Source organism: Lacerta agilis, chromosome 8 (genome assembly GCF_009819535.1).
Source record: "Lacerta agilis isolate rLacAgi1 chromosome 8, rLacAgi1.pri, whole genome shotgun sequence".
In the NCBI taxonomy this organism is placed as follows: Eukaryota; Metazoa; Chordata; class Lepidosauria; order Squamata; family Lacertidae; genus Lacerta; species Lacerta agilis.
The window spans coordinates 61,334,455-61,360,594 of NC_046319.1; the positions used below are offsets into that span (position 1 = coordinate 61,334,455).

The 26,140-nt window shown below is 46.0% G+C and overlaps 1 protein-coding gene across 4 annotated transcripts in view; it reads left to right on the plus strand.

Annotated features, from left to right (window-relative positions):
* RPS6KA1 (ribosomal protein S6 kinase A1) overlaps nt 1-26,140 on the plus strand; it is a 119,720-nt gene that overhangs the window by 72,628 nt on the left and 20,952 nt on the right. For all 4 annotated transcript variants that reach the window (XR_004427183.1, XR_004427184.1, XM_033157845.1 and 1 more), the window contains 17 exons: nt 7,299-7,415; nt 9,385-9,466; nt 9,705-9,785; nt 10,229-10,308; nt 13,478-13,584; nt 14,503-14,540; nt 14,693-14,835; nt 16,504-16,574; nt 17,410-17,498; nt 18,471-18,535; nt 19,282-19,384; nt 20,225-20,352; nt 20,972-21,097; nt 21,594-21,683; nt 22,333-22,491; nt 22,780-22,941; nt 24,213-24,289. Coding sequence is in view for 2 of the 4 variants with exons in the window: in XM_033157845.1 (XP_033013736.1) it covers nt 7,299-7,415; nt 9,385-9,466; nt 9,705-9,785; nt 10,229-10,308; nt 13,478-13,584; nt 14,503-14,540; nt 14,693-14,835; nt 16,504-16,574; nt 17,410-17,498; nt 18,471-18,535; nt 19,282-19,384; nt 20,225-20,352; nt 20,972-21,097; nt 21,594-21,683; nt 22,333-22,491; nt 22,780-22,941; nt 24,213-24,289 (1,718 nt within the window). In the remaining 2 variants the exon portion in view is untranslated. The remainder of the gene's footprint in view (nt 1-7,298; nt 7,416-9,384; nt 9,467-9,704; nt 9,786-10,228; nt 10,309-13,477; nt 13,585-14,502; nt 14,541-14,692; nt 14,836-16,503; nt 16,575-17,409; nt 17,499-18,470; nt 18,536-19,281; nt 19,385-20,224; nt 20,353-20,971; nt 21,098-21,593; nt 21,684-22,332; nt 22,492-22,779; nt 22,942-24,212; nt 24,290-26,140) is intronic.

Sequence of the window (26,140 nt, forward strand, 5' to 3'; positions counted from 1 at the left end):
CCCCGGTTTGGTTGGGCAGCCTGTGGCTGGAGGAGATCCGGGGGATTCCTCCTTGGCGGCTGAAAGAGGGGCTTGTTCTCCCGCGCTTTCTTTTCTCCCAGTTCTAGGTCACTCGACCCACAATAGCACTTCTTTAGTCTCCTTGCTGCACGCGCTCTGGCAACTTTTCAGGCTCCGGCTTGCGTAAAAACTGGGAAAGCTTTCTCTCGCTTCCCCCCTCCCCCTCTCATTTCCTTCCCCCCTCCCCCTCCAATGCTGCTCTCCAACCACCTACCTGCTTGTCACAAGTTTTGGACCCCCCCCCCACTGCTTGGAAGGGTTTCATTATTGGAGCTGAGCTTGTCCCCTGCTGAGGTAAATGACTTATTGCTCTGCTTTGACCGGGGTGGGTGGGTGGGTGGGCTGGTAAAGAAAACCAAACCTGAGTAACTTATGCAGAGGCAGAATTTACTAGGTGGGGGGAGAAGCCCCTGCCGTGACTTCCAGGTGTTTGGAAGCACGGACAGCCCACCAAAAATAAAACTTGTGAAAATGCTTCCTTCGCGAGGGCAAGGAGTAATAGGGGTGGAGATGGGCCGGAAGTCCAAAGGAAATGATTTCTTGAAGGGGGAGGATGTACTACGGGAGGCAGAATAAAGGGCTGGTTCTCACAGAGACATGGGTAGGAGAATGACGCCCCAAAAGGTTGCAGTTTTTCCTCTGTCCTGAGTGTGTGTTAGGGGAGCCTTGACAAAGTACTTGTTGGCGTGGAAGAGAGGAGTCCTAACTTGGATCTGTGTTCATGTGCAAAATCTATTGCCATTGTCATTAAGGGGGCAGGGAACTCCCCTAAAAAGGTTTGAACACTATGAACTACTACAGCCACCTGTATGCAAGTCAGCACAAACATCACAGGCTCCTCTGGTGCAATTCTGTGCTTTATTTAGCAAGAGAGGAGGTTGGAAGAGGTGAGCATAGCCTCTGGTCTGGAATATTAAGGGTAAAAGACACTAAGATTATTGTAAAAGCCAGCAGTCTTCAATTAGACATGGGACAAACATTTAACACAAGTGTGCAGTTGAGGACTCATTTTTTTTAAAAAAAAAAACAACAACAAATCAAATATTTGTATGCTGTTGCAACCCACCTTGGATCAGGCTGTGACCTGGTAGTGGTCCCCAGGTTGGATTGGAAGGGGTTAATTAGCTAACCTATATATTTACCTGAATGTATTGTTAGTCCAGTGAATGTATTAAGTATAAAAGTGCCCCTGTTAAGCTTTTCTGTATGAAACTGCTCTGTAAAGCTGTGAACTTTGATCTGCATTGTACTTCTCTCTGGCAAGCTTTGCCTTACTAAGTGTCTGGAGATAACAGTAGACCTTACGCAGAGAGTACTGTAGCTGTCCTTCATTGAGAGGAACTGTTGCCTAGGTCAAGAGATAGGATGGCCTTGCTGGAGTGCACATGAACCAACTCTGGCTAAATGTCATTTGCCTTATATGTACAACAGGAAATGTTCCTTATATGGACAAGAGGAAGTTTTCTGGGGTGGGAAGAGAGCCAGAGAACTGTCTATAAGAACTGTCTGAAATTTGACTAGTTTTGTACTTGCTTGGCTATCTAAACACCGAAGTACCTCTGCATGCAGAAATTAAATCTTTCTCTCTCTGAAGCCAGAAGCCTCAGGTGTTTTTTTTTTTGCTTCCATGTTTTCTCACCGGGCGCAACAATGGGAACCCGTAGGGGCAAATAAGGCTCCATAACGTGGTGCATTGGCCGGGAACCCTTCGCTGTTCCCCGGGATTGAGAAAACAGGGAGTCCGAGGCGTCGCTGCACAGCAAAAAGGCTCTCCTGGTCTGGCGTTTGCTGGCCCCAAGCGCGCTTCCTGCCTGTTTGTGGGAAGGGACTGGCTTACCCCAGGGGGAGAGCCAAACTGCACCGTGGCGACGGGAGAAAGAGACAAGCGGCCGCAGGGGGGAAGGGAAGTGTGATCTGCAGAAGACAGGTGAGAATAGCTCCGCAGGGGGAGCAGCTTCCCAGGGAAGGGGAAGCGCAGGATGCGATCGATCCTGCAGCGGCCGTGAGCCGTAGAGGGCCGCCGCTAAAATCCGGTAGTGTGCAAGCAGTTGCCACCGGAGCCTGGCCGTGAGCCGTAGAGGGCCGCCAGGAAGGGGGAAAAGAAGGGGGTGCCCTCTCTGAGGAGAGAGAAGGGGGTTAAGAATTTTTCTGTGATTTTACTCTGTGTATGGGAATGGTGTGGGGACGCTCCAGTGGATGTATTGAGTGAATGAGACGCAGGAACTCAGTGTCCCTAGCAAAGCGGAGAGTGTGTGCATGAAAAAAGTCTGGTTAGGTGGAAGGAGTGTCCCACTGTCCCAGGTTGAACCTGAGCTTGCTGAGATGGGGAATTGGAATTTTTGTTGCTGTGTAAAAATTTATGACTTGTAATAATTTTATGATTTTTCCTTCAGTATGTGTGTGTGTTGTATGAGTTCTGTGTTTGCAGTGATTGTGCAGTGTGATTTTTGTGAGTTTGTCTGTATCTGTAGTGCCTGTGTGTGTGTGTTGGTCCCTGTTTGAGGCTTGCATTTATTTTGGAAAGGTGGTGCAGAAAGCAGCCCTAAAATGTGTGTTCCCAAACTCTGTGTTCCCAAAATTGTTTCATTTCCTGCTGCATTGCCAATGAAGTCTGGGAAGTCTGTTTTTTCCCTTGTATATGTGGCTGCACAATTTGTATTTGTTGTTTTGTTTTGTTGTCCCTTCAAGGAATCTGTTTGAACCCCAGGGTTTGGTGAGTGTGTTTTGGAAATTGTTTGTGTGCCAAGGTATGTGTCTTTAATAGAATGGACTGTAAAAGCATTTCTCTGCAATGTTTAGGTGAATGTGAAAGTTTTCTTAGCATTGAAAGGAGGGCTGCTCTTGCAATAAGGAATGTTTGTTAGTTTGTTTTTAAAGTTGGTACAGTCTTATTTTGTTTCTTAATTGACCTTTGGTAAAGCAATGAGAGTGGGGAGATGGACAGAAATGGAGAGAAGCCTTAGTTTAAACAGCAATGATTTTTTTCTCTTTGCAGCAGTGAATCTTGCAAAGGAAGGAAATTTGCCTCCCACAAAGGGGGGGAGAAGATTATGTCTTCTGAGCAGTTTGATTGTTTCCAACAGAAGTTGATTAGAGGGAAAAGTTTTATTTTATATCCCAGGTTTTAAGTTTTTCAGGGAAGGTTTTGAAATAGAAGAAATGGCTTCTTAGCAGGATGTATTTCGGAATGTAGATGTAGGTTTGTGGGATGTAGAATGAAGGAGAAGAGAATGTTGAAGTAGAATGGGAAGGGGCTCATGGTTAGCAACTGACAGTGTAGCCCTGACAGTGTAAGTTAGGATTTGGAGGAAGTTTGAACCTCAGGAGGAAAAGGGGGCAGAAATTTTTGGAATGATTGGAAGAAAAATTGATGATAAAGTGAAGGTATACATATCATAGAATCATAGAGTTGGAAGGGACCCCAAGGGTCATCTAGTCCAACCCCCTGCCCAGCAGGAAACAATATTGAAGGCAATACACCACCCTCCATGCCAAGGTTGCAGAGCACATCTAGGGGGGGTGAATCCATTGTCCAAACCATGGAGAGGACCGCCAGGTTGTTGCTATGGAAGCATGAGACAATGAGAGAGGCCTGAAGATGGCTCTGATTCAAGAGGTGGTAGATATAGTAAGCCCTTCAAAGATTGTTTAAAAAAAAAAAAAAGACAGGAGCTTTTCCCTATTGCCTTGTCCATAATTTGTTGTTACCTAAAAGAAACCTGAAAAATGTCACTATTTGAATGAGCACATCAATGAAACACCATTGTGAGGAGTTAGCAATTTTGCTAAGCTGGCCGCCACGTGTGAGATGATGAGAGTGACCTACCGATGGCTCTGAAGCGAGATAAATAGGCCAAGTTCTATTCTGTCTGACAACCCAACTCTGTCAGAATTTGTTCCCTACTGCCCTGTTTCCACCCTAAGTCCTCCTGAGGGTCAAAAATAGGTTGGTGGTGGTGAGTTAATTCTTGGACACAAGGTCCTGATAGGCTTGGTGAGGTGGTAAGTAGAAAATTAAGTACTAAGGATCAATGGCTGGTGCTTGGATGCAGGAAAAAGAAGAGGAGGGGAAGTTAGTCTCTGATATGGCTGTTGGAACTGGTAATATAATTGGGATGGAGAAATGGAACATTAGGAAAGAGAAGACAGTAAGGAGAAAATAGCTATACCCAAACACCCTAGATCACTTGTACAATGTTATATTGGAGAGGATTAGTTGCTAGGAGAATGTTCTGAAGGATGTCCAGATAGTGAGAATTGCAATGGCTCTAGTAGTGTGTCTGGAAGGTGATGTTGAAGAAGTGGATCTTATTTGGGAAAAATTGTATCTTTCTATTCCCTGACATTAGCAGAGTTTTATGTTAAATTGGTCTGAAATTGTGGTGATGGTAATGATGATAGTGTGTATGATTGTATTGTGTATTTGTTTATATTTGTGTGTATTCTAAGTTTAGAGTGTTTGTATGGATTGGAAAAATGAACTAAATTATTATTCTGGGCCAAAGAAGTAGACCAAGGAGCTATGGGATAATCATTGCGGAAGAATATTGTATTTCGAGGAGATAGTGATCCGGCATGGTCAGTAATATCTTGTGAGTGTATGGGAGGCTGTCCTTATTTGATTGGGTTATTCTAGCTTACCTCCAACAGGGAGGAGGACTGAGGTGTGATTAATATCGATACCTGAGAGGTTAATCTGTGAGGCAAAAGAAAGGCAGGAGGGGCCCAAGACACCACCCTCCAAGGGCAGATATAATCTCTGTAACTATCTCCTATTCTTTTAGCAGGTGCCCTAATGCCATGTAGCTTTGCTGTGCTAAGTTTTATCCCTATGCAGCGACTCTGAAACCTAAGTGGCAAAGATCCTACACAGTCTTTATGACAACACTGCCAGTGGTGAAAGTGGCTGGTGTCCGCCTCCTCATGTAGAGACAGGACCTGCCACAGTGTGCTGAAACACCCCTTGAAGTTGAAGATCCAGGGAAGCAACAAAGGCCAAGAAGCAACAAACCTGCTGCTGATGCACAGGGGAGGGGCCATTGGCCCTGCGCACGCCAATAGAAGAAAGGGAAGGAAAAGAACTCTGAATGGGAGGACTGAATGATCATATTGCCTTAATTTGTGTTGACCAGTTACCAGATAATGTGACCAGTTGAACAGTTTCTGTAATTAGTGTTAGGAATATTTGAAGTAAAAGATCTTTAGTTGTATCTGTTGTATCTGTTGATATTGTGTCCCCCATTGTTATTTTGCTTCTAAGCCTCTGTATTCTCTGCTTAAAGCAATGCATGCATATGGTGATTTATAAAGTTGTGTCATGGATTCTTTAGCTCATTGCCCTCGCTAGAGAATATCAGTCATTTCCCAGGGACGCGCTGGAGAAAGAATTCCAGCGGTCCAAGAGAACAGGAGGGAATGGAAGGGGTTAATTAGCTAACCTATATATTTACCTGAATGTATTGTTAGTCCAGTGAATGTATTAAGTATAAAAGTGCCCCTGTTAAGCTTTTCTGTATGAAACTGCTCTGTAAAGCTGTGAACTTTGATCTGCATTGTACTTCTCTCTGGCAAGCTTTGCCTTACTAAGTGTCTGGAGATAACAGTAGACCTTACGCAGAGAGTACTGTAGCTGTCCTTCATTGAGAGGAACTGTTGCCTAGGTCAAGAGATAGGATGGCCTTGCTGGAGTGCACATGAACCAACTCTGGCTAAATGTCATTTGCCTTATATGTACAACAGGAAATGTTCCTTATATGGACAAGAGGAAGTTTTCTGGGGTGGGAAGAGAGCCAGAGAACTGTCTATAAGAACTGTCTGAAATTTGACTAGTTTTGTACTTGCTTGGCTATCTAAACACCGAAGTACCTCTGCATGCAGAAATTAAATCTTTCTCTCTCTGAAGCCAGAAGCCTCAGGTTTTTTTTTTGCTTCCATGTTTTCTCACCGGGCGCAACAATGGGAACCCGTAGGGGCAAATAAGGCTCCATAACGAATGATTAAAAAAAAAAAATCAAAAAAATTGGATTTTTTTTATTTAAATCAGATTTTTTTAATTTAAATCGGATTTTTTAAATTTAAATCGGATTTTTTAAAATAAAATGCAGTGTTATATTTGTTTTAAATGTCGCAGTGGTTTTGCGGCTCCCAGTTTCTTTTTTTTTCTTCAGAAATGGGTCCAAGTGGCTCTTTTTGTCTTAAAGGTTGCAGACCCCTGACCTACACCATCCTCAGTGATCTGCTTAACTGATGCCAAATGTTTGGACAGCTTTACTTGTCCCCCGCAGTAAAGCTGTCCAAACATCGCCCTCCTGAACGTGTGCCCAGATCTGCTTCCTGGAGCCAAGGCCCTTTGCTCCTGTCCTGTTCACTGTAAACTGTGGCCATGCTTGGGGTGGGGCAATGTCCATGTAATGTATGAGTTGACAGATCCCGCAGTGTCATGAGATTGTTTATGGAACGCTGAATTTCTCAGGGCTGTGAGTGACTCAGACGCGTGTGCTGTCGAATCTCACTTTGCAGCTACAGTACCTGCATTTGCATAAAGGATGTGCAGCTGGTCTCCTCAACTGCAGGAAGTGAGATAAATACAAAGCACTGCAGCCCTCCAGATGTTGTTGGACTCCAGCTCCCATCAGCCATGACAATTGGCCATGCTGACAGGGGCTGATGGGAGTTGGAGTCCAACCGCACCTGGAGGCAGCTAAAGAGGAGCTCCTTTCAACGACCGCCACTCTCCACTGTGTTGCTGTTCACCAAAGGAATGCATGTTGCAGTTGCCAGCACCTTGTCCACCTGAATGTCTTCTACATATTATAAATATAATGTGGCCCTGGCATGTCCCTTGATTATAATAGGAAAAGCCCTATACAAACACTGTAAGAGTTCATAGCACTTCATACACTTGCACTGCTTGCTCAGTGCTGGCAATTCAGTACAAATGCACAAAGATGGGTTTTGTGCACAACTACCAACATCTCGTTGGCTTCAGCTTGCATGATGGGCTCAAGCATATTTTTGTGCCTGGAATCAGTGGGGTAGTTAAATAATTTTAGACCCTGAACTTAGTGGTTTTACTGGGAAGGGGGAGTGGGTGCTTTTAAAGATGGTTAATGTGTATTACTTGATTTAACTTCAACCAGCCCTGCTCATCTCTGATTGTCTTATTGTTCTTTTTAAAGCAAGAGGTCTTCCGGTCTGTGGGACCAGCTAACCTTCCCCCCCCCCCTCTTTAATTTTAGAATGAAGGCTGTGTCCAAGAATATTCTATCACCTACCTTGTGAAAGAGGGGTCTGAGAAGGCTGATCCATCACAGTTTGAGCTTCTTAAAGTCCTGGGACAGGGTTCGTTTGGCAAAGTGAGTTCACCTTTTTGGCGTCTGTTAGCTGAGGTGATGAAGAGTAAAATTGGTGTCTTGTACTCTCAAGAGAACTCCAACACTGTGCATGAAAGAGATGTGTGCTCCACAGTATTGTGCAAACTTTTTTTGATCATCTGGATCGAGTAGTCTGGATGCAGACTTTGTCCTTTTTGCAGGGAATCTAGAGTGGAGGCAGACACAAGGGCACATTTATGCACACATCCTAGCTTTTTTATTTGTTGGACGCTCTGGCCAAGGCTTCTACTTTCCACTTGCTCAGTAGGCACTGCCTACTCTATCTGTAGATCTTTTGCCTCTATGTGGACTAGAAGCTTAGGATTTCTGGCTTCACCTGAGACAAGATCCTGTAAGTGCAGAGTCTAGTAGTGGAACAAATATGCCTGGGAGTAACAGGGTCCCAGATTAGACCTGCATGTTACATTTGCCAACACAAAAAATGACTGCTGTGGTGAGCCCATCATTTAATGCTTTATTATGGCCTTATCTAACCTGGTACACCCCAGATGCTGTTGGACTGCAACTCCCACCAGGCCCATACAGTGTGACCAATTGTCAAGGGTGGTAAGTGTTGTAAGAGGGCACCTGGTTGGGGAAGGCTGCTCTACAAAGTCTTCAGCAGTACGTGTGTTCCCAGAAGTAAGTTGCATTCAGTTCAGTGGCCTTACTCCCAAGTAATATATCTAGTAACCTTCTTTGAGTTAGTGCCTTCCAGATGTAGAACTCCAGCTCCCATTATCCCTTGCCATTGGCCATGCTAGCTGGAGCTGATGGGGGTTGTAGTCCAACACACCTAAAGAGCACCAGGTTGGGATTCGATGTTGTATAGAATTATAGCCCTTGGCCATGTAGCTTCATTTATTTCAGTGGTGGCTGCCAGTGGTGGCAGAAATACTCAACATTTCTTGATTCTGAAAAAACAGAGGGGTGTGTGAATATTCCTGCAAGTAGTGTTGATCTTGGACTTATATGCACATCCCTCTTCCTTTTTAACTATGTGCACCAAGCCACACGCCTCTTCTTTTAAAGAAAAAAAGTAAAGTAGTAATACCTCTGATCATGATTGTGCACAGCACCTTGCCACTCAGATGCCACACACACACACACACACACACACACACACACACACACTTAGAAACAGTGCTTCCTTTTAGGGCAGGCAGCTGGGTTCCCAGTCAAGCCTGAGGCCGTTTTGTTCTTATAAATGGAGTGCTTAACCTTCCATTGCAGCATTCAGAGAACACAGCCCAAAAGCGTGGAGCAAACACAGAGATGGCATTGCTTCAAGCTGCTCATCCACACCCAAATTCAGTGGCAAGCTGGCACATTCTGCACTGACTGCCGCTTCCATAAAGCACCCAGACTCTGTTAATCAGCTGATTGTCAGGGCTTGCGCATAGCTCCGTGCACAAGTGCCAAAGCCCTAACTATCACCTGCATTGCTCTGTGTGCAAGCCCCAACAATCAGCTGTTGTTCAGCGTGGGTAAAAACAGGTCATCTGACATCACTGTGACTGACAGGTTGGGTGCTCTGCCCCACCTGTCAAATGTGTCCCATAGGCGATGGAGGAGGTAAGGACCCGGCCCAGTTCTCCACTCCTGCGTTAAGGCCTTCAAATCTGGGGAAAGGCTTGTCACACTCAACTTATCCTATCTCTATGCATAGACATCTAGAGACAATTTGGGGTTTTGCGGAAAGGGTGCAGAGTGGCAAAATGCAGAGGACAGACCTGTTGGCTTTTGTTTTTTCCCCCTTTAAGATGAGAGCAGCCCCATCCAGTGTTGGAATTGGCAGTTGCAGTCAACTTAATTTATTGGCTTGAAAACACTAGGGAACAGTTACAACTTGCCTCCTCCCCACTTCCAAACTTCAAGGTGCTCCTTTCACTGAAATTCAGCTGAGTGTGACTCTCTCTGTCTCTTTCTGTCCTGGCCTTTCTCTGTGCAGGTTTTCCTCGTAAGAAAAGTCACCCCACCAGACAGTGGCCACCTTTATGCCATGAAGGTCCTAAAGAAAGCCACCCTGAAAGGTAACGAGACCCACTTTGTGCTAGGAACCTGAATGAACCAGGAAGTTGTGGTGCAGGGGATACATTTCAGGCGCACGTCATCCTTGGCAATAATTATCCTCGTGCTCACTTGCCCCCGCTAAATGTCAGATTGTTGTGGACCTACACTAGCTTTGGTTTGAAACTCAGTCTTCAGAGTTGATGCTGGGTGCTTTTTTTCAGTTGTGATATGTCTGAATTGAGCTTTCTGTGTTGACAGTGCGTGATCGTGTAAGAACAAAAATGGAAAGAGACATTTTAGTAGAAGTCAACCACCCATTCATCGTGAAACTCCACTATGGTGAGTGCAAAACTTCAACCTTCTTGTGGCGTTCTCTGTCTCTTTCCATCTCCCTCCCTCCCCATCCCTTGAAATTCTGCCACTTTCTAGACCAAATCTCTGTTATCCCCTCCTATTAAACGATTTGTTAGTTGACACTGATTCTATCTAATTCCCCTTAACTTGGAATCAGAAGCCCACTTCAACCCCCTGTTTGAAACTTGGTTAAATGGTTCATGTGGGGCACTTTGTTTCTGGGGGAGAGCCAGAGGAACAGCCGCCTTCCCCAATCTAGTGCCCACTAGAGGTTTTGGACTATAACTCCCATCAGCCCCAGTCAACATGGGACTGTCCTTGTGCGTGCCTAAGGCTCCTTTAAACACTTGAGACATTGCCCAGGTTCTCCTCCAGCCACTGGCAAGCTCTGGGGATGGTGATTGTCTGTTCTGTATCTCACATCTCAGCTTTCCAAACCGAAGGGAAGCTATACCTCATCCTCGACTTCCTCAGAGGAGGAGACCTCTTCATGCGCCTTTCCAAAGAGGTGAGTACATGCATGCACCATGTGGCTCATGGGCAGTTTGGCTGTATCTGATTAGAGGCTGGGGAATTAAAAAAACTGTGCAATGCAGGTATTGTGCAGTGGGGTGGGGATGCGTGGCTAAACTTCTAGGTTAGAGTGTAGGACTGGGACTTGGGAGATCCTGGCTCTTAAGTCCTGCTGAGCCATGAAGCGCAGTGGGTGGCCAGTAACTGTCTCTCAGCCTAACCTACCTCATAGAGTGGTTGTGAGACTAAAATAGGGGTAACCATGAAAGCGACTTTGAGCTCCCTGGAATAATGCATGCATATATAATGGAGATGGGCTGTTTTTTGAAGTAATGAGCAAACACCAGCCCTCTTTAGAACGGCACATACATTCTGCTACATGTTGCAGGGTAGTACGCTGGCATCTGCAGGGAGACCGCACATAGATCTGTACATGTGCAAAGATACCCATCTCTGCAGATGTTCGCATTGTACTTGTGGACAACATGGGAGGGGGCAATGGCAGCGGTGGGGTGTCTCAGCATGCGGCCGTGTCCCTGCTCCCATGTACAGGAGCATTAATGCCAGAATAGGGCAAGTGCTTATGAAAGTCTCCACTGCTGTCATTGATGTATGTTGCCCATCTATGCAGTGGGGATAATGCTGATCCCAGTAAGTCGGCTAGATCTTCTCTTGGCACTGTAAAATGCTGAAGAAATATAATTGAGCCCATGTATATCCCACAGCTTGAGAATCTCATCACACAAGCATGCAGACTCTCTTATGCAGCAACCCTCATTTTGCCTTTCATCTTTGAAAGTTTCTAACCCTCAAGATGGCAAAAGATGAAAAATACATTTTGCTGCCTCAAGGCAGCTTTGTGCAATCAGAGATCCAGAACCGCTTGCAGAATGCATTGAGTTGAACCTTTCAGATAGCCTACTACTTTATTACTGTCTCTAAAAATAGTTTTGCCATAAGCAAATGCTTGCCATGCCTAGCCAGTCCTGCCAGTCCTATGAAAACATGTGGGCAGTGCTGGTGAAATCTCCCCAAGGCCTTGCAGCGGATGTTGCAGACTCTACAATGTTAGAGGGTCAGGTGTGGGGCTTAAGTGTTGTTCACCTAAACCACATCAATGCCTTACATTTAAAGCAGTCTTATGCCACTCTGTCAGTCATTACTTCCTCCTATGAATCCTGGGAACTGTAGCTTGTTATTGGTGCTGTGAGGGGTCTCATAACAACTCTCAGCACCCTTAGCAAAGTACAGTTCCCAAGATTCTTTGGAGGAAGGAAGCCATGACAGTTTAAACTGGCATAGAGGTGCTTTAAATGTAGGGGGTGGGCAGGCAGAGATGCAGCGGACTGGCCACATGACCCCTGTGGGAGACTTGATCACATAGCAGATCCCTGCAGAAAGCAGGCGTGAAGTCACTGCCCATCAGCTGATAGGCAGTGATTTCATGGCTGCTGATCAACCGTGATCAATTTAGATTCCAAACTCACAAAGTGGAGAGACTATAGAGGGAAGAGTAAGGAGAAGGTACAGCAATTCTGTTTCCAGACGATTTAGGCTGCCTCAAAATATGCAGATTGTCACGTTTTTAAGACCTGTAGGAGGAAGATTGCGAGACTCTGTGTCAGCATTGGGAGGCAATGCAGTAGGTGGAAGGAGAGAGCAATGGATTTGGCAATATTGTTCCAGCTTAATTTGTTCCCTGGTTTCCAACTGTCTTCAGAGCTTATACGGCGGTGGGTCCATTTGCCATTTCCTCTGCACTAAATTTGGCAAAGGGGGGGGGGTGCTTGGAATTCCAAAAGCCAGTTTCTCAGAGAGGATGGATGCTGTAAGTTTCGGCATTTGAAGAAGCAGGCTTTTGGAAGAAGACAAGAAGCCTAGCCCCCCACCCCCTTTTTTCTTCTTTGTCAAGCAGAGCAAAAAAGGATTGCAAAACAGTAACACATTCTCTCCTGTTACACCATAGCTGCTTGAGCAAAGCGATTGGTTACCTTGGAGTAGGGGGGGGAAGGCTGGCAGGAAGTGTGGGGAAGAAGAGGCCCCGATGGGGTAACAGGAAACTGCTCTGAGAACAAGGAAGCATGTGACACCAGGAGGACAACAACTGGATGATCTGCAAACAAAGATTCCAAATCTGTTCCCCCCTACCCCACCCACCCATTGCTGCTTAGCAACTTCTAAATGTGCTTTTAAAATTGATGCATTTACTAGAATGTGCTTGTAGAATTGAAGCAACGAAGTATATTTTTAAAATGGTGGGAAAGGAATGGGGAAAGGATCTTCGACAGAGCTGTATGTGCTCAGCGCATTCACACTGAGAGTGACTCCTGGGGCTTAAGAAAAAGCTGTGCAGGAATGGAACCCAGATTCTGCTGCAAGAATAAATTATATCTGTCTGTCCAGATTCAGAGATGCTGCTTCAAAGAGCTTAATAGCCTCATCCCTCCAAAAAAATAGTTTAGCACAATTACTTCTTTGAAACCTGGCCTGCCCTCTTTTGAGATTTACCGACATCTGTGCATATATTTTTTAGCCATTTCTCTACATGAGTAGTGAGGTCTAGAAACTTGCAATTCTTTTTCTTTTTTAAAAAAAGAAAAATATTATTATTATTATTGAAATTTATTAGTCACTTTTTTCAGAAAAATGAAACTCAAAGCTGCTTTGAACATTAAGAACAAGGATAAACAACCTAAAACACACAAGTAATATATGTAAGAAACTGATCTAACGCAACCCCACTAAAGGAAAAGCATAAAATTAAGGTCCAGATGCCTGGGATAATAAGGATATTTTTACCTGGCATCTACAGATAGTGATGGTGCCAGGCATGCCTCCCTGGGGAAAGCATTCCATACATGGGGAGCCACCACTAAGAATGCCCGTTCTCATGTCACCCCTCCACCTCTCCCTCAGGGGGCACAAGGCAAAGGGCCTCAGATGAAGACTGCGGAGCCTAGGTTGCTTCATGTGGAGAGTGGTGGCCCTTCAGGTATTGGGGTCATGAGCCTCATAAGGCTTTATAGGTTACAGAATTTGACATGGAATATCAATAGTACTTGCTTGCCCAACAGTCTTAACAGACACATGAGGCATACTCAGACCTTTGTTGCTATGTTAGTTCTGCATTTCCTGACCTCATCTGCCTTCTCCGTTCCTCCCAGGTAATGTTCACGGAGGAAGATGTGAAATTCTACCTTGCTGAGCTGGCACTTGGCCTCGGCCACTTGCACCGTTTGGGAATCGTATACCGGGACCTTAAACCAGAGAAGTATGCCCCTACCCCTTCCTGGCTCTCAGGCAGGCCCTGATCCAGGCCGGTGTTTACATGTACTTCCCCTTTTCCTGAATGTACAGCTTGTCAGGCACTTCACCAGAAACCCTGCAACTCTGACCTGACTCACCACTACCTCTGCTCCAGGGGGTGATGGGTGGAATCTGAGAGCTATTCAGAAACCCTGGCAACTGGTGTGGAGACACCTGGGTCCGGCTTTTCCTCTTCAATTGAGACCCCAAATTCTAGGTTTGGGCAGAGATGAAGCCCCGCCACACCAGGCTTCAGGGGCTACCAACTGTTCCTAAGCAGACCATCATTCTGCCAAGGGCATTTTGAGGGGGGGGGGGACAGGATGAAATGTCATGTACTATGTCATTTTTTGGCCTTCCCCTCTGTCACAATTCGCCCCAGTGCTCTGTCTTCTGTAGAGCCAAGAAGGCAGCTGGAACTAATTCCAGGGCGACAGGGCCAAGCTTGTTTCTAGCTTGATTTCTGAACATAAAATGGTGCTGAGTTGTAGAAGAACTTAAGAGCATTAACCAGCCAACATCTAGCTAATGGGTCATGTGGGAGATGGAATGCAGTTGAATTCTGTTTTGCAAACTGTTTTGCAATGAGGCTTGTATCCAGTGTTGCACTAAGTAACCATCCTGTCAGTGCAAGTATTATCCCCCCTTCCCCCTGCATGCCCCCTAAATCTGCTCTGGATTTCCACCCCACCCCCCAACCCTCCAGAGCAGATTTGGGGAGAGCCCAGGAGGGGTGGGGGAGTCCCATTGCACAAGCGGAAATCCTTGCACTGACAGGGTGGTTACGTAGGCTTGTATCTAATGTGGTGTTTTGTGTTCTGCTGATTCTATTCTACCGGTATTTGTTTCTTCACCTTTTGTTCTTTCCCTCTTTTCCTCGCAGTATCCTCCTGGATGACGAAGGCCACATCAAACTCACAGGTACAGCATCCCCTAAAAAGTTGATTGATTACTGAATGTGATGATAAACTACTTCTCTCTGTCTTGTCAAGCAAGCAGCTCATTTATTTTACTTTTTGCTCTCTCTATCCCCAATCCCCCCCTACTGCCCCAACTTCTTGCCCCTTTTGCAGACTTTGGTCTGAGCAAGGAAGCCATTGACCATGAGAAGAAAGCTTACTCTTTCTGTGGGACAGTGGAGTACATGGCGCCAGAAGTGGTGAATCGCCAAGGCCACACCCAGAGTGCTGACTGGTGGTCGTACGGGATTTTAATGGTACAGTGTTTTCTTTCTTTCTTTCTTTCTTTCTTTCTTTCTTTCTTTCTTTCTTTCTTTCTTTCTTTCTTTTTTCTGCCCGGAAGCTGTCATGGCAGCTAACACGGCCTTCCCCAACCTGGTGCCTTTGATATGTTTTGGACTGCAGCTCCCATTGAGACCCAGCCAGTACGGCCAATGGTCAGGGATGATGGGAGTTGTAGTCCCAACAACATCGGAAGGGATGCAAACTAGGAAAGGTTTAGTGAACAAGGCATAGCGGGCGTCTGAAGGCTCTTTTGACATCTGCTTGCTTGCTAAGTTGAAGAAGGCCACATACCACTTGGAAAGAGTTCTCATGACAGGCATTGAAAGGATGCAGTGGTGGCAGGAAAGTGTTGCTGCATAATGCCCATTGGGACTGGTACGGCAGGAATGTTACAGGCATGTGAAGTTAAATAGACCATTCCCTCCCTAGTCTTTATTGAAACCTTCAACAACCTACAGATGTTTAGAACTACGACCCCTATCGGTCTCAGCCAGCACATAGTTTTGGTCTGAAACATCTGGAGGGCCCCCACTTGAGGAAGGTTGCTGTATAGAATGACCCTGGCCTATGTATTAATTTTATGCTGCAGTTTTGCCACTGTTTGGGGGTTGTTTTTTGATAATATTATTTTATATTTTATATTAGCTACCTTGAAAGAGCTTTGCCCTTTAAAGCAGCCTTATAAACACTTATATAAATAAATAGTCAGGAGAGGAATGTTCCACATCCAGATTGCCAGCCTTCTTGATGAGAACTTCAGATCCACTAGCCAGATGTATTGGGCCCATGAAAAGGCGTTGTGGATGCCCCCCCCCCCCCGAGAAGATAGCCTTAGCATCGTCCTTGTTGTCCAATAGGAGAATCGTCCTAAGGACCTTCAATACCACACCCAAGACCTCTTCCATCAGCTCAGGAATGGGCTGTAGGGAAGCATTTTGAAACCTGGCGTTTGGCTGTGTGGAAGCTGCTAGTGAGGGTGGGTGTTAGCTGAAGAAGTGCCGCCATCTTGTGGCAATTAAATGTAAAAACTGGCCTTGCTGTGAAGTTGTTGTTGTTTTTTAAAGGGGGAGGTGAAAACAGCACAGGGGGCCTTGTGGAACAGGTTTCTTTGGTCTAAGCTGTCATGGAGGAGAGGAGGTCATTTTATCAAATGCATCCTTTGTTCATCTTCAGTTGGCAGAGTGAAAGAGCAGCCATGGGTGGTGCTGCTGCCATTGTCCAGGAAGGTGAGAGGTGGCTGCCACCACTTACACCTCTTCCTGGCCAGCCAGCACCAATAGAATCACCCTCTTTATTGAACACTGAATCCCTCTCCTCAAGGAGGAATTATTTTTTGAACAGAGCATACTGCTTGCAACAACACCGTGAGGTTGGTTGTGCTGAGCAATGGCGACATGCCCAAGGTTACCCAGGGAGGCCCATGACTGAGCAAAGAATTAAACCTACCCCAACACTGGTCCTACTCAGACCCTCCAGTCCAGGGGTAGCCAACACAGGACCTTTCAGCTGTTGCTGGGCTACAACTTCCAGCATGGCCCAAGAAAAAGGATGATGGGATATGTAACATTAAGCACACTGAAAGTTGTCCCCAGGGCCCCCTGGTTTGTGAGTGTGCTACTTTTGCTTGCTCTCCTTTGCAGTTTGAGATGCTGACAGGGGCCCTGCCATTCCAGGGGAAGGACCGGAAGGAGACAATGACTCTCATTCTCAAGTAAGACACACAGCTGCAGAGGGTTTGCCTTGTGCTAAAGACCGAGCCAGCAACTCGTTTACATGGAGGCCCTTCCTTTGCCCAATACCACCAAATGATTTACTGCATAGTGTCACAGAGGCTGTTCCTTGGTCTTCCCTGGAGTGGATAATGGGGTGGGCCAAATAGCATCGCTTGGAGTGCAGGGGGTGGTTTGGACCCAGGGTCTGCTGGTTGCCGATCTCTGCTGTATGCACTTGGAAGCCATGCCATGTGGCCTGAGGGCCGCATTCCTTCATGGCCAGCCTTCCAGAGTCTGCATGCCAGTGATAGACAGGGTCAGAGGCATAAGCAGGCAGAATCTCAGGTATGACTTTTAGCTTTCATACAGCCAGCTAAATTCCAGCCATGAAAAGTCTGAAGTTTCTACAGCCCTTTATAAACCTCTCTCCATTCAGGCAAAAAAGAGGCAATGTCACAGTTGAAGGGCACATTCCAGGCAAGGGGGAAACACTCAAGGAGGATTTGGGGCAGGGCCATGATGGGGTGTGTGGCTTCTGAAGAGACTTGAGAGCCAAATATAGAGATAGGGGGAGCTGCATTCAGTCCACGGACTGGAGGCTCCCCACCCTTGCATTGGAAACATAGTTCTGTGTCCCCTCTGCCATTTCAAGAGCCCAGGTTTGTGTTGTGGAAATGACAGAGCACACTGTATCCTTTGGCTCTGTGCTGTGAGAGGAAAGACAGCAGAGGGCGGTGGCGTGTTGGGGAGATGGAGATGCTACAGTCTGTTTGCTGCCTTCTCTTTCTCTCTGTGACTCATGGTTGGTTGCACAATTCTTTGCCTTTTGTTTAGAGCAAAGCTGGGCATGCCCCAGTTTCTGAGCTCTGAAGCGCAGAGTCTCCTGCGAGCCCTTTTCAAGAGGAACCCAGCCAATAGGTTAGGTAAGATGTCCCGACTTGCTTTGTATCCAACCACATCCCTGACACAAAAAAGTCTGCCATAGATCGGTAGTCAGATGCACGTTGAGTTTTTTCAGCGACATGGCACAATGCTGCTGGAACTCACTGACACAAAAAGTTTAAATCCTCCTGTGAAATTAAAACTTTTTTAGGGTTCAGAGGGGTTTGTTTGTTTGATTTGCAGATTTATAACCTGCTTGGCAGCAAGAAGCTATCGGAGCAGTGTACAATAATGAAATGAAATGCAAATGATACAGACTTTAAAAGCAATGAAACTGTTTCTTCAGTCGTACAGTTAAAGTTCCATAAAATGAGTGGGTCACACACCAGGGAATGCCTTCTTAAACAAAAATGTATTCAGTATCTGCCTAAGCAGCAAGACGCTAGGCCGATTCCAGAGGGCTGGAACCACAACACTAAAAGCCTGGTTTCAAAGTGCACCTCTGGGGCATGCAGCACTCCCAGCAGTGCCCCATCTGTGGAGCACAGTTGCCAGGCAGGGATATACGGGGGGAAATAGCACCTTAGCTACCCTGGCATCAGCAGTATGATGGAAATCAAAGGGGTGGGTGTGTGAAATCCTCAAAGGAAAGGATGCTTCCCCCATTCCTATTTCATGCTTTAGCTCAAAACTGAGAGCTACAGTGCAGGGGTGGCTCACCTGTGACCCTCCAGATAGATACTGCTGGACTACCAACTCCATTGCCATTGACTATTCTGGTGGGAGCTGGGCTTCAACAACATCTGGACAGCCACAGATTATCCCTTCCTGCTGTGATAATGTTAGCAATACAGTCAGGAAACCCCTATTTAATCAGATCAAATGCCCATGTAGCCGATCCACCAAGACACTCTGTTTGCTTTTTTTATTTAGAAATTTATAGATGATCCTTTGCCAGAAAGTCACGGGACAGTTTGCAGCATAATAAACAAAATGGTGTCTTTCTGTTTCAGGTTCTGGTTCAGATGGGGTTGAGGAAATAAAGCGCCACCCTTTCTATTCCACTATTGACTGGAATGTGAGTGCCAGTCTTTTCCTCTCAGTTTTTCTCTTCAGTCCTGCAAGTTATTTAAAATTCACATCTGTAACTGGTAAACAGTACAGCTGTGGCTTTTGATTTGCTGTAATAGGTGCTAGTTTGGACATACTGGCTGTTCCGGAGAAGGGAACCAGAATTCTGGATCCTGAAAGCAACTTCTGTGGCTCCCCAAAATTATGCAAATGGCTGAAGAGCAGCTGCAGGTGGTGGTCTCCTTTCAGTTTAAAAAGCCAACCAATTGCTATCCTAACTCTGGTCTATGCAGTTATCTGTATACAAAATGGCACCCAACTTCAGTCCATGTTGTCCCGTGATGTCATTTCCCCCAAGCCGTGCCCATGTGACATCAGCTGATCGGCAGGGTTCAATCCTGCTGGGTGCTGCTTTGCCAGCACATACCCTGCAGGGAACACATTGGCAAAGACCCATCCCCACAGGTCAACTTTGACAGGTCGGTGAGACCACCTGCTTATCAGTCATTTGCTGTCAGCATGATGTCAGGTAATTGACAATTGGACAGGACTACCTGCCTGTCATAGTTGACCCAGCATTGGGGTGGGATAAAGATTTGGCCCATGAAGCCAAAAAGGTGCGCCCCCCCCCCCCCCCCGTTTCACATAAAGATAATGTTGGCTTTCTTGGTGCATCTGTGTCTCAGTTTTTGGAATGACTTATTTGGTGAAATGGATTCAGCTGTCCCTTGTGTATACCTTTTCACTCTGCAGAAACTCTTTCGCCGAGAAATCAAGCCACCTTTCAAACCTGCCGTTGGCCAACCAGATGATACTTTTTATTTTGACAAAGAGTTTACTTCACGAACGCCAAAAGGTTCGTATTTTGGACTTTGGCACAATAGGAGAGGTGTCTCATGATGCTGCATTAAGCCTAAACTGGGAATGGGAAATACAGTGCCCTCCAGATTTTGCTGAACTACAACTCCCATCTTCTCTGTCCACTGACCATGCTGGCTGGGGCTGTTGGGAGTTGTAGTCCAGCAACATCTGGAGGGCCACACATTCCCCATCCCTCACCTTTTAAACCCTGATGTCTGGAACTGTTGGGTTATACCCAGCTAAGTTCTACTCAGTGTAGACCCATCAAAATTACCATTTGAAACAACTGCTTGTTAATAAGACACAAATAAGCCCTGAATTTGGTTTTAAGATCATGCATTGATGCCCAAGTTCAGTTTGGGATGTTGTTTGCAGTGAACTTTGCATATTTTCTCCCTTGGAAGCTTGATGGATGGATTTTGCTTGTTGTTTCATGCCCATCTGCAGGATCAGAAGTTTCCCATTTGCTTTTCCGGTATGAAAACCTTCCTTGTGTGCTAATGAAAGTCTAATAAAATTAGTGTCCTGGGATGTACAGAGAGACCTTATCTAAAAGGGAGCATTCTGTCACCTAGCTCCTCTCCTCTGCCTCTCCCCAAATGCTACAGCCCAGCAAAAGTGGAACCATGTGAAATGCCCTTCTCATTTGTTTCTGTTCCAACATTGTGGGTGGAATCAAGGAAAACCTTATTGTCCCTGGATTGCTCTCGCTTGATGGTCCTTATCTTGGCTCCACCTTGATTGTTCGGAGGGGGCATAAAACAGCCACCTGCCAACAAGCTGCTGTTTCAATACAGTTAGTTTTCTTCTTTCCTCCCTCCCTCCCCTTTTCCAGACTCCCCTGGGATTCCGCCTAGCGCAGGGGCCCACCAGCTTTTCCGAGGGTTCAGCTTTGTGGCCACTGGGTTGAATGAGGATGAGAAGGCCAAATCCCCACCAGTGCCTTTGCATTCTATGGTACAGGTAAGAAAAGGTGGGGAGGGTCACAGACAAGCATCGTGAGAGCTGGTGGGGTGGGCCTGCAGCGTGTTGAAGTAGAGCTGGGCTTAATTGAAGCTGCCTTCCCAAAATTATAGCCTTGGGTCTCTACCACCCCCAATTTCCAAAGCAAATAACATTACAAAATAGCATGCATTTCAAAAGATAGACATTTCACAGCCTAGAGGCAGTTTTCGTCAGACGCAAATGGTCTCTTCAGAACTGCCTTATATGGAGTCATCATCCATCTAGCTTAGTACTGTCCACACTGACTGGCAGGGGCTCTCCAGGATTTCACGCAGGCTCTTTTCCCAGCCCTATTGAACCAGGGACTTTCAGAGGAAAGTAGTAGTTTTGGGGAAGGATGTTCATGGGGGAAATCATTCTGGAGAGCAAAGGTTAAACCTCCCCCCAAAAAAAAACCTCACCTGGAGGCCCAGTCTGGGTCCTCTGCACACCCACCCACCCACAGCCTATTTTTGAAGTAAATAAATTAAAGAGACAGAAGCCCTTTGTGTGCCTCAGTCAGCATAGGAAGTTTGGCCCACTGAAGCAGCCTAAATTCTCCCCCTCCTCTTCTCTTTGTACTCAATCTGACTCCCAGCAACTGCATGGTAAGAATCACCAGTTTAGTGACGGCTACGTGGTGAAGGAGGCCATTGGCGTAGGTTCCTACTCGGTGTGCAAGCGCTGCATTCACAAGGCAACGGGAACAGAATATGCTGTCAAGGTCAGAGCCTCTCTCTCGTCAACCTGCTCATGAATAGCTATGCCTTTTAAAAATAATAATAAATCTCATGACATCGTTATGGGGATTTTTATTTGCAGATGCTTTTTTTAGCGGGGAGGAACCAAGGCTGGCAACCAGCACTTAAATCCTAAGCCTTGTGGCATCAGACTCCAGAGTCCCAACCTTTGCCAGCCTTCTCTTTGCACAGCAAGACCTTGGACCTGAGTTGGCGCAGCTTAGTAGTTAAGTGAACTCAGGTTTCAAATCTCAGTACCACCATGGATTTGCCAGGTGGCTTCGGGCATTTGTGCTGCTGCTGCTGCTGCTGCCCTCTCTGTCTCTGTCTTACGCCTTCAGCCTCAGTCTGCAGTATGGGGATCATGCTAGGACTGTTGGAACAATTGCTGAGCCAATGTATACAAAGTGTTTTGAACACTCATGTGATATAAATGCTAAATGGGTGTGGCTTTGTAATAAGCGAGATACCTTCTTGCAGGTGATTGACAAGAGTAAGCAGGATCCCTCGGAGGAGATTGAGATACTCCTACGGTATGGACAGCACCCAAATATCATCACCCTGAAGGATGTGAGTGTAATAATAGAATAGGGTTGATGGGAAACTCAGGGCCTTGCTTGCTGGTGGGTTGCATGTGTCTCAGGAACTAAAATTGTAGTTCTTCCATGAAAACATGTAGATTTGTGTCCCTTCTCTCCCTCTGTTCCATCCAGTTTGGATCCACAGCTGACCGTTTGCAAAGCAAAAGCCTTACAACTTTCATAGTCTCTACATAGCCGTGTGCAAGTGAATTCTGATGTTTCACTCCAATATAGCTTTGAATCTCCTTTGTTCCAGCACAGAACTTCCCCTTGCAATGGCAATGTGTTTCCGGATGCCTGGGAACAAGCATGAATCGGACACTTTCTCTGAGAGACTAGTCACTGTGCCCTCATGCAGGCTGTCTTTTTTCCAGTGTGCTTTGCTGGATCAGATGCAACAGTTTCTCTAATTTCGTGGACTGGGCATCACAAAGCCCAAGCCCACCACAAAGCCAAATTTTGTCCGCATCATGGAGCAAATGTGTGCAGGACACACTTTGCCCTGTGCAGTTTCCTACCCTTTAATGGACTCTATGCGAAGCTGGATAACTTGGTCATAAATCCCACTCTGTATGCTTATAAAAGGTTTCAGGAGTGTAGTTAAATAGTAACTTCTTTAAAACGTGTCCATCTGATAGGTGTATGACGATGGCAAGCATGTTTACCTGGTGACCGACTTAATGAGAGGAGGGGAGCTGCTGGATCGGATCCTCAAGCAGAAGTGCTTCTCTGAAAGGGAGGCCAGCTCTGTCCTGCACACGATCTGCAAGACTGTGGAATATCTTCACTCGCAAGGCGTAAGTTGGAGATATGGAGAAGCCTGCCAATGCTGCAGAGATCTCTCCTTCTCTCATCCAGTTGCAAAGAAGCAAGTGTGTCAACTGGAGAAAAGCAACATAACCAATTAGGGCCTTAAATCACCTGGTAGATATTAAGGTATTTGCCTAGTGTCAGAAGGATGAAACTTTGAGTGTGTTTGAACAGAAAAACCGGGGTATAAGTGAATACATAGCTATTGTTTGTAAATTGGAAGGCAGCCCATGACCAGAGGGAATAACCTGTGGTTTCCACTGTTGCCTTCACAGGTGGTCCACAGAGACTTGAAACCTAGCAACATCCTCTATGTAGATGAATCTGGCAACCCAGAGTCTATTCGCATTTGTGACTTCGGCTTCGCCAAGCAGCTGAGGGCAGACAATGGGCTCCTCATGACCCCTTGCTATACTGCCAATTTTGTGGCTCCAGAGGTGAGTAGCTCATGAGCCTCACTGCATCTGTTGCTGCCATAGTCTACAAAATACACTCATTCTACTGTTCTCAACCATTTCAGCATATAGGTGCAAACAAGCAGATTTCCACTGTGCCTGGCTGGAATATGTCCTTGTACTGATGGTGCCTCTTGCTAGCTATTGCACAAATATGACATTTACATTGACTGACGTGGACACTTTCATTTTGACCTGCTAGCTGTCCCTTCCTTGCTTGACCTAACTGTTGCTAAACAGGTTCACACACAGTTTGATTGCTGAACACAGACCAGAATTGCCTTTCCAGTAAACATCCAATTTCATCAAATCATCTTAGGCCTAGAACAAACTAGATGATATCAAGATGTCTGTGCTGCAGATTATAATATGACAGAATTATATTCAGTAGATTAATAGATCCTGGTGGTTGTATGCTCTGCTTGGCAGATGCATCAGGCAGGCAGTCAAATTTATCTGCTAAAAAACATTGGCCATCACAAAAAATGCAAACAGTATTGAGGTACAATTTAGCACCAGTGGTCTCCAGCACACTGGACCCCATGTTGTTCAATGAAATTTTGTCTAATCCATTGGGCTGCTAAAGCAAACACAGAAACCTAATATGCAGAGTATTTATCTCCACCCATTGGCAAATAATCGATTATCTCTCTACTATTCCAGAAAAATCCTTCTTGTTCTTTATACAGCAGTTACGGTGGCCAATTGTTGGCTTTGCCATAGCTTCTTTTAAACTTTTGGCAGGCAAAATTGAGTTTCTCAGATCCACCTATGCCGTAAGGCATAAATGTTTTCCGAGACTCAGCTGTGAGACACCATACACACATGTCCCTAAACATCTCTGAGTTTTGGCTTTTGTGTGTTTGACGCAGTCTTTTTAGTTCATGGTGCTACAGGCCTAAAAACAGATAAAATCCACTCGTGTTCTTCTCTTCACTACTTTCTTTTTAGAGCCGAAGGAACAGGGAAGAGGCTACCAGCTCAAGTTGTCCCCACTTCTTATCGCATCCATTCTCATGCTTATTGGGGAGATAAAGCACTCCTGTACCCCTTGGCTTTCTCCCAAGAATCCTGGGAACTAGCTTGTTAATGACGCTGGAAGTGTGGCTTTGTAAGGGGTCTCCTAAGAACGCTCAGCATCCTTAACAAGCGACAGCTACCAGCATTCTAAGTAGTATAATGGAGCTTTAAATGTGTGGTATGGATGTGACCTGATGTTCTCTCTCGTTTTTCTTGGTTCTTATCTCATTTAGGTATTGAAGCGACAAGGTTATGATGAAGCCTGTGATATCTGGAGCTTAGGGATCCTCCTCTACACAATGTTGGCAGGGTAGGTGCCAGCATCCATTGTGCTTGGTTAACAGTAGGTTTTCAGCTCTATTTATTTATTAATTACAGTTTTATCCCACCCTTCCACCAAGGAGCTGAAGGGGGGACATACATCGTTGTCCTCTCTCTGCCTTTTATCTTCACAACACCCCTGTGAGGCAGGTTGAGCTAGAAGAGAGCCAGTGTACCTAATGGCTGAGCAAGAGATTTGAGTCCTTCCTATTTCTCATCCATCACTCTTAAGCACTGCACCGTGCTAGCTCCCTGCGAAATTTTAATTGCTTAATTGTATGGTTTTTTTATTTAAAAAAACCACACATATGCACATGTGCACCTATGCCCACGCACACACATTTCTATATAATATTTGCACTAGTCCATCATCACAATGTTTTCATTGGCTGTTTACCAAGGTTCTCAAGGCAGGGGCGGGGCAGGGTGAGGTCGCCCTGTGAAAACAGCATGTTGGCAGGGGAAGAGAAGCAAGAAGCAAGTGGGGGCAGGTTAATATCAGGGCAGAGAGAAGCAGGCGGGAGACGACAGAAGGCGCAGGACCAAGAAGAGTAGGCAGCCTGAGTAAGCAGCCATGCTGGGATCCCATCTGTTTAGAGAAGCTCCCTGGCAGAGCAAGGACAGCATCACCCATGGTGGTGGAGGTCAGGAAGGAGGAGAAGGGGGAGGCACAGGAAGGAGAAGGAAAAAGGAGGGAGCCATGTCTGTGGTGGTGAATGACTGTGGCGTGGTGGCAAAATAAGGCCTGGGCAGAGGCTGAGACAGGTGGAACTGGCATGGGGCTAAATGTGGTGTTTGGAGGGGAATATGAGGGGGAGGGGTAAAGGTGTGTGTGAGAGAGAATTGTAGGGCTCTAGTGATGGGGGGAAGAAAGCTAGAGAGGAGGAGGAATTGGGGAGAGGGCAGGTGGCAGTGCCTGGGGTTGAAGAGGGCATTTCTAGCTAGGGGAGCATTTGGAGGAATAAGGGGGAATATGGCAAGGAGGGAAGAAGGTAGGTCCAGGAGGAGGGTTGATAGCCGATATAGGGCTGCTGGAAGGGGGCAGGGTAGGGTTAAAGGGGGGCGGTTCTTGAAGAAGACTGGGTGAGGCAAATGTTAGTCTGTGAGGAAAGTGGGGAGAGAGATGGATGAGATAACAGAGATGGCTGGTGAAAGTGGTGGTGGGGAGCAAGGATTACACTTGGTTCCTTGAAAGGGCTGGGGGAAACAACAGGAGGAGGCATGGGAATGGGGCTGAAGATGAAAAATGGAGGTACAATAAGAGAGAGAAGCACCTTCAAAATAGTGCTGGGTAAGTAAAAAAGGGGATTAGCAGTTGCATTGGGTGGAAGGAGGAAGGTTGAAAGGGTTACCCTGGGGAAAGTGGTATGGGGGTCAGTGGCTAAGCATTAAAGATTTAGGTAAAAACAGTATTTCCAAAGCAAGAAGCATATACTCTTCATTTTTACATAATACACGTGTGTAGCTGACATCATCTTATTGTTGTTGTTGCTACTACTACTGCGGCGGCGGCGGCTGCTGCTACTACTACTACTACTACTACTACAAATTGTACACTTAAAAACTGATGTGAACATATTATTAACCATTGTAGAGCAATAATGAACCTGAAGTTTGGTCTGACCAACCCTTTGCCCTGTGGCAAAATCTTCTACACCCAGCCAATCATTGACAAGACTAGAGCATATAATTCAGCTTTTAATAAGGCACTCTTGAGTTATTGCACAGTCATAATTATAATGATTTATGACATCTTCTAGTGTGGAGACTGAGTCTGTCTGTCTGTCTATCTGTCTCTCCTGAGAATCCCAACTTTCATGAAGGTATTTTTTTAACCCCT